Here is an 8,321-nt window from a genome sequence, read left to right on the forward strand (position 1 = left end):
TAAATTTTTCCGTATCGGGGCTTTCAAAAGTGTCTGCATACAGAGCCTCCCTCATACCTAGTTCTCTGATATAGGTCTGGAGGTCCTCCATAGAGGACCACAAACCAGTATTAAGAGGGATATCGGTTTTGTTGGGCCATGTTAAGCGGCATGCAGCCATCAACCAATCTATAATAGAATGGTTTTCCTCATTATAATGGACAGCTGCATATCATCTTTGTCTTAAGGCCGGGTTTATCGTTATAGATGCTAATTTTGACATTTCTGCTCCATTCACTAAAACACTTTCAGCTCCTGCATCCCATAACCTTAGGAGCCATGATGGTATGCTTTCCCTTGGTTTCTGATGGAACCGTTGTACTAGGTCCATCAACTCATTAGCTGTATATGGACGAGCGGTCACATGGAGGCAGGTTTCTGCAGGGGGCCATTGGTCAGGAGGCACCCCTGCTGGTCTATCCTGTACCTTTTTTGTTTTTTGAGTTATAATAGGCCGAATCTCGAATGGGTCCATCATAGATGGAGTTTCGAGATCTGCCTTAGAGATCTTTTCCCCTGTCATATCAGAGTCTTCTTCCTCTGATTTTGGGGTGTCTTCTACCAATATATTCCGTATTTGTCTCGTGGGGACATTTAGGCCAGGCTTTTTGGTTGTTCATGTACCCAGCTGTTGTTCCAGTTTCTCAATACGGTCTCGTAATAACTGATTTTCAGTCTCCATATTAACATTTGCAACATCTAACTTGAGTATGGCCATTACTAATGGCCAGGCTACTGCGGAGGCAGCTAACCGCCGCTCCTTGGTAACAAGTATGTCTTTATCTAATCCTAGGAAGTAGTCAGTCAAATAAGATGGGGAGGGAGAGGCAGTCCCTGGAACCCGCATGGGTCCCCATTTCTCAATAACGGACGCCAACCCCTAGTAGGGTGACCCCATGAATCCTGGAATTAGACCAGGGATTGTCTGTTCTAGGGGGGTAACGTTCTCCCCCTTGGCCCATTTCAACATACTCCAAATAAAGGACATTATGGATTTAGTTAGAGCTGCCTGGCTCGCCAAATGTAAGGTAAATAACTCCTAATGATGATACTTCACCAGGGAATAGTATAGAGGATGGTATATTTTAAGTAGTTCTATATAAACAGTTATACAGATAATACAAAAGAGAAGATGGCTCACCTTTATGATGACAAGGCTCGCAGGGGACTCCCCACGTGGGAGGGATCTCCAAGAAGAGACCCTTCCTGGTGGTGGTCAGCCCTTAAATGGGGTTTGAGAGAGGAGGACCAGGCTCCACCCCTTCCACCCACACAGGTATATCACCTTCACCTGTGTCCCCCATGGCTGACTCGGTGCTCACCTCAGGTGACCAATCAGTGGTTCAGGCCGTGATTCAGCAGTTCCCATACAAGCGCCCCATAGCGTTCCCTATGGCAGTGCCCCATAGCGTCCCCCTATGGCAGCGCCCCATAGCGTCGCCCTATGGCAGCGCCCCATAGCGTCCCCCTATGACAGCGCCCCATAGCGTCCCCTATGGCAGCGCCCCATAGCGTCCCCCTATGGCAGCGCCCCATAGCATCCCATTATGACAGCGCCCCATAGCGTCCCCGTATGACAGCGCCCCATAGCGTCCCATTATGACAGCGCCCCATAGCGTCCCCCTATAGCAGCGCCCCATAGCGTCCCCCTATTGCAGTGCTCCCAGCGCTCCCAGTGCTCCCAGTAGCGCCGCCATGCCGCACCAGTACCCGGCGCTCACCCCCGAGCAGAAGCAGGAGCTGTCCGACATCGCCAAGCGCATCGTGGCGCCCGGAAAGGGCATCCTGGCCGCCGATGAGTCCACGGGTGCGACTGGGGGGGGACTGGGAGGGACTGGGAGGGACTGGGAGGGGACTGGGGGGACTGGGGTGACTGGGGGGGACTGGGAGGGACTTGGGGGGACTGGGGGGGACTGGGAGGGGATGGGAAGGACTGGGGGGGACTGGGGGGGGACTGGGAGGGACTGGGGGGACTGGGAGGGGATGGGAGGGGATGGGAGGGGATGGGATGAACTGGTTTGGACTGGGGGGGGCACTGGGAGGAGAACTGGGTCATACTGGTCCGTACTGGTTTGTACTGGGAGGCGCTGGTTCATACTGGGACGACATTCAGAGCCCCTTTAATGCATCTGAGAGCCCATAGCTGTCAGTGGGAGCTACTGGGCCATACTGGGCCATACTGGGAGCTACTGGGCCATACTGGGCCATACTGGGAGCTACTGGGCCATACTGGAACTGGTGTAAGACAGCAGTATGGGTTACTGGTTTGTACTGGGAGGCAGTGTTTCATACTGGGACGGCATTCAGGGGCCACTGTAACCCATCAGAGAGCCCATAGCTGGCAATGGGAGCTCCGTAGCACTCGGGGCAGCCCCCCCCAGTACCACGGTGATCCCGGCCCGCCCCAAAGTGGTCCATACTGGTCCTTACTGGTCCTTACTGGTGTGGCAGGCAGCATCGCCAAGCGCCTGAGCTCGGTGGGGGTGGAGAACACGGAGGAGAACCGGCGCTGGTAACCGGCAGCTGCTGTTCACCGCCGACAGCCGCGTGGATCCGTGCATCGGGGGGGTCATCCTCTTCCACGAGACCCTCTACCAGAAGGCGGACGACGGCCGTCCCTTCCCCCAGGTCATCAAGGCCAAGGGGGGGGGTCGTCGGCATCAAGGTGGGCGTGCTGGGGACGGATTTGGGGTTTAAATTGTGGGGGGGGGGGGGGGGGGGGTAGGGGGGAGTTGGGTGGCCAGGTCTACCCATAGGATTGAATTGAGGGATGTGGACTGCCAGGTCTACCCGTAGGGTTGCATGGTGGTGGACTGCCAGGTGTACCTATAGGGTTGCATTGTGGGGTGGTGGATTGCCAGGTCTACCCATAGGGTTGTATTGAGGGGTGGTGGGATGCCAGGTCTACCCATAGGGTTGTATTGAGGGGTGGTGGGCTGCCAGGTCTACCCATAGGGTTGTATTGAGGGGTGGTGGGCTGCCAGGTCTACCTATAGGTTGCATTGGGGGGTTGTGAGCTGCCAGGTCTACCTTAGGGTTGCATTGGTGGTGGTGGACTGCCGGGTTTACCCATAGGGTTGCATTGGGTGGTGGTGGTGGTGGTGGTGGTGGTGGTGATCGGTGGGCTGCCAGGTCTACCCATGGGGTTGTATTGGGTGGTGGTGGGCTGCCAGGTCTACCCATAGGGTTGCATTGGGTGGTGGTGGTGATGGACTGCCAGGTCTACCCATTGGGTTACATTGTGGTGATGGGCTGCCAGGTCTACCAATAGGGTTGCATTGGGGGGTGGTGGACTGCCAGGTCTACCCATAGGGTTGCATTGGGTGGTTGTGGGCTGCCAGGTCTACCCATAGGTTGCAATGGGTGGTGATAGCTGCCAGGTCTACCGATAGGGTTCCATTGGGTGGTGGTGTGATCGGTGGGCTGCCAGGTCTACCCATAAGGTTGTATTGGGGGGTGGTGGGCTGCCAGGTCTACCTTAGGGTTGTATTGGGGTGGTGGGCTGCCAGCTCTACCCATAGGGTTGTATTGGGGGGGTGATGGACTGCCAGGTCTACCCGTAGGGTTGTATTGGGGGGTGGTGGACTGCCAGGTCTTACCCATAGGGTTGTATTGGGGTGGTGGTGGACTGCGAGGTCTACCTGTAGGGTTGCATTGGGTGGTGGTGGACTGCGAGGTCTACCTGTAGGGTTGCATTGGTGGTGGACTGCCAGGTCTACCCATAGGGTTGTATTGGGTGGTGGTGGGCTGCCAGGTCTACCCATAGGTTGCATTGAGGTGGTGATGGATTGCCAGGTCTACCCATAGGGTTGTATTGAGGGGTAAATGGACTGCGAGGTCTTCCCATAGGGTTGTATAGGAAGATGGTGGGCTGCCAGGTCTACCCATAGGGTTGTATTGGGGGGTGGTTAGGCTGCCAGGTCTACCGATAGGGTTGCATTGAGGTGGTGATGGATTGCCAGGTCTACCCATAGAGTTGTATTGAGGGGGTGGTGGACTGCCAGGTCTACCCATAGGGTTGCATTGGGTGGTGGTAGACTGCCAGGTCTACCCATTGGGTTGCATTGGGGGGTGGTGGGCTGCCAGGTCTACCTTTAGGGTTGCATTGGGGTTGTGGTGGGCTGCCAGGTCTACCCATTAGGGTTGCATTGGGTGGTGTGATCGGTGGGCTGCCAGGTCTACCCTTGGGGCTGCATTGGGTGGTGGTGGATTGCCAGGTCTACCAATAGGGTTGCATTGGGGTTGTGGTGGTCTGCCAGGTCTACCTACAGGGTTGCATTAAGTGGTGGTGGACTGCCAGGTCTACCCATAGGGTTGCATTGGGTGGTGGTGGTGATGGACTGCCAGGTCTACCCTTAGGGTTACATTGTGTTGATGGGCTGCCAGGTCTCCCAATAGGGTTGCATTGGGAGGTGGTGGACTGCCAGGTCTACCCATAGGGTTGCATTGCGTGGTTGTGGGCTGCCAGGTCTACCATAGGGTTGCATTGGGTGGTGATAGGCTGCCAGGTCTACCGATAGGGTTCCATTGGGTGGTGGTGTGACGGTGGACTGCCAGGTCTACCTACAGGGTTGCATTGTGGTGGTGGATAGCCAGGTCTACCCATTGGGTTACATTGTGGTGGTGGACTGCCAGGTCTACCCATAGGGTTACATTGTGGTAGTGATGGGCTGCAGGTCTACCCATAGGGTTGTATTGAGGGGTGGTGGGCTGCCAGGTCTACCCATAGGGTTGTATAGGGGGGTGATGGACTGCCAGTCTTCCCGTAGGGTTGTATTGGGGAGTGGTGGACTGCCAGGTCTACCCATAGGGTTGCATTGGGGTTGTGGTGGGCTGCCAGGTCTACCATAGGGTTGCATTGGGTGGTGGTGGACTGCCAGGTCTACCCATAGGGTTGCATTGTGCGGCGGTGGGTGAGCCATGGTGGTGGGGACGGGCGGCCGCGCGGTGACGCTGGCCCCCTCCCCCAGGTTTGACAACGGCGTCGTGCCCTTGGCTGGAACCAACGGGGAGACCACCACTCAGGGTGAGCGGCGTGGGACCGCCCCCTCGGCCCCAACCCCCCCCCCGTGTCACCTCCGTCCCCCGTGGACGTCACCCCCACCCCCAACCCCCCATGCCTTCCTCCCCCCCCCCACTTCCTCCCCCCCACTTCCTCCCCCACTTTCTCCCCCCCCTTCCTCTCCCCCCCACTTCCCTCCTCCCCCCCCACTTCCCCCCCCACTTCCCTCCCCCACTTCCTCTCCCCCTTCCCGATCTTCTCCTCCCTCCCCCCACCCACTTCACCCCCCCCCCCCCCTCCGATTTCACTTCCTCCTTTTTCCTCACTTCCTCCCTCTGTTCTCACTTCCTCCTTCCCCTCCCTCTTCCTCCCCGATTCTCACTTCCTCCCCTCCCCCCCCATTCTCACTCCCCCCCATTCCCCCTCCTCTCCATTCTCACTCCCCTCACCCCCACTGGCCCTCCCCCCCACTCCTCTCGCCTCCATTCCCACTTCCCCCCACACCTCCCCTCCCCCCCATCCTCACTCCCCCCCTCCCCGCCCCCACTCTCACTCCCCCCCCTCCCCATTCACTCCCCCCCATCCCCCCTTCCTCCCCATTCCCCCCCACTCTCACCCCCCCACTCTCACTCCCCCCCTCCCCCCCACTCTCACTCACCCCCCTCCCCCCCTCCCCCGCCCCATTCACTCCCCCCCTCCCCCTCCCCATTCACTCCCCCTCCCCCCCCCACTCTCACTCCCCCCGCCCCCTCCCCATTCACTCCCCTCCCCATTCACTCCCCCCCTCCCCCTCCCCATTCACTCCCCCTCCCCATTCACTCCCCCCCTCCCACTCCCCATTCACTCCCCCCCCACTCTCACTCCCCCCTCCCCCCCCCACTCTCACTCCCCCCTCCCCATTCACTCCCCCCCTCCCCATTCCCCCCCCCCACTCTCTCCCTCCCCACTCTCACTTCCCCCTCCCTCCCCCCCACTCCCCCTCCCCATTCCCCCCCCCTACTCTCACTCCCCCCCTCCCCCTCCCCATTCACTCCCCTCCCCCCCCACTCTCACTGCCCCCTCCCCCTCCCCATTCCCCCCGCCCCTCTCTCCCTCCACTCTCACTCCCCCCTCCCTCCCCCTCCCCCATTCACTCCCCCTCCCCCCCACTCTCACTCCCCCCCTCCCCTCCCCATTCACTCCCCTCCCCCCCACTCTCACTCCCCCTCCCTCCCCCCCACTCCCCTCCCATTCACTCCCCCTCTCCCCCCGCCCCCCCGCCCCGCAGGTCTGGACGGGCTGATGGAGCGCTGCGCGCAGTACAAGAAGGACGGGGCGGACTTTGCCAAGTGGCGCTGCTGTGCTCAAGATCTCGGAGCACACGCCGTCCCGCCTCGCCATCATGGAGAACGCCAACGTGCTGGCGCGCTACGCCAGCATCTGCCAGCAGGTGGGCATCTATGGGGCGCTGGGGGGCATCTGGGGGGGGTAGGGGCATCTGGGGGGGGTTAGAGGTAGCTATGGGGGGCATCTGGGGGCTTAGAGGTATCTGGGGGGGGTAGGGGTATCTGGGGGGGCATCTGGGGGGTTAGAGGTATCTGGGGGGGTGGGGGGCGTCGGGGGGGGGGTAGAGGTATCTGGGGGGGCATCTGGGGGGGTAGGGGTATCTGGGGGGGGTTAGAGGTATCTGGGGGGGCATCTGGGGGGGGGTTAGAGGTATCTGGGGGGGGGTTAGAGGTATCTGGGGGGGGGTGGGGGGCATCTGTGGGGGGGTTAGAGGTATCTGGGGGGGGCATCTGGGGGGGTTAGAGGTATCTGGGGGGGGGTTAGAGGTATCTGGGGGGGGGTGGGGGGCATCTGTGGGGGGGTTAGAGGTATCTGGGGGGGCATCTGGGGGGGTTAGGGGTATCTGGGGGGCGTTAGAGGTATCTGGGGGGGGCATCTGGGGGGGTTAGAGGTATCTGGGGGGGGCACCTGGGGGAGTTAGAGGTAGCTATGGGGGGGCTAGAGGTATCTGGGGGGGGGTGGGGGGCGTCTGGGGGGGGGGGTTTGGGGGTTTAGGGGGTATCTGGGGGGGTGGGGGGCATCTGTGGGGGTTTAGGGGTATCTGGGGGGGATTAGAGGTTATCTGGGGGGGGCTGGGGGGCATCCGTGGGGGGTTAGAGGTCTCTGATGGGGGGCATCTATGGGTGGTGGGGGACATCTATGGGGGGGCTAGAGGTCCCTATGGGATCTGTGGGGTTTGGGGGCGCCCCCCCCCACGTGTACCCTCCCCCCCCAGAACGGCATTGTCCCCATTGTGGAGCCCGAGATCCTTCCGGACGGGGACCACGACCTCAAGCGCTGCCAATACATCACCGAGAAGGTGCCCCCACAGCCCCACAGCGACCCACAGCGACCCACAGAGATCCATAGGGACCCATAGATATCCATAGCGACCCATAGGGACCCATAGAGACCCATAGGGACCCATAGGGGCCCCATAGGGATCCATAGGGACCCATAGTGACCCATAGGGACCCATAGGGACCCATAGGGACCCATAGGGGGCCCCATAGCGACCCTATAGGGACCCAATAGAGACCCCATAGCGACCCATAGCAACCATAGGGACCCCATAGCGACCCCAAGGTGACCCCACACCAACCCCACACCGGCCCCACAGCAAGCGAGTGACCCCAACGACCCCAAGTGACCCCAATGACCCGAAGTAACCCCAACACCCCCAAATGACCCCTCGTTGCCCCTCGGTGCCCCCTCATGACCCCAACACCCCAAATGACCCCGAGTGACCCCTCGTGCCCCTGTGTTGCCCCCGTGTGACCCCGTGTGACCCCTCGTGCCCCTGCGTGCCCCCGCGTGACCCCCAACACCCCCAAATGCCCCCTGGTGCCCCCTGGTGCCCCCAGTGTTTTCTGTGTGACCCCAATGACCCCTGGTGCCCCCTGGTGCCCCTGAGTGACCCCTGGTGCCCCTTGTGCCCTGAGTGACCCCGGTTCCCCCTCATGCCCCACGTGCCCCCTCGTGCCCCCGGTGCCTCTGTGTGACTCCGAGTGACCCTCGTGCCCCCTCGTGCCCCCTTGTGACCCCGGTGCCCCCTCGTGCCCCCGAGTGACCCATCGTGACCCCGGTTCCCCTCATGCCCCCTTGTGCCCCCGGTGCCCCCTCATGCCCCCTGGTGCCCCTGGTGCCCCCCGAGTGACCCCTCATGACCCCGGTTCCCCCTCGTGCCCCCTGGTGACCCCTGGTGCCCCCTCATGCCCCCTCGTGCCCCCGGTGCCCCCTCATGCCCCCTGGTGCC

At 61.0% G+C, this 8,321-nt stretch overlaps 1 protein-coding gene across 1 annotated transcript; it reads left to right on the top strand.

Annotated features, from left to right (window-relative positions):
- Positions 1 to 1,709: 1,709 nt before the first annotated feature.
- Positions 1,710 to 7,385, top strand: LOC136047341 (fructose-bisphosphate aldolase A-like; the record flags this gene model as incomplete). The annotated part of the gene is given in 8 exon segments (XM_065734374.1): positions 1,710 to 1,846; positions 2,491 to 2,552; positions 2,554 to 2,689; positions 4,703 to 4,715; positions 5,010 to 5,065; positions 6,309 to 6,379; positions 6,381 to 6,470; positions 7,302 to 7,385. Coding segments are annotated over 8 exon segments (624 nt in total), but the record flags the coding sequence as incomplete, so codon positions are not given.
- Between the last annotated feature and the right edge of the window lie 936 nt (positions 7,386 to 8,321).

Source organism: Cyrtonyx montezumae, unplaced genomic scaffold (genome assembly GCF_038088225.1).
Source record: "Cyrtonyx montezumae isolate F1298 unplaced genomic scaffold, pur_monq_1.0 scaffold_177, whole genome shotgun sequence".
NCBI lineage: Eukaryota > Metazoa > Chordata > Aves > Galliformes > Odontophoridae > Cyrtonyx > Cyrtonyx montezumae.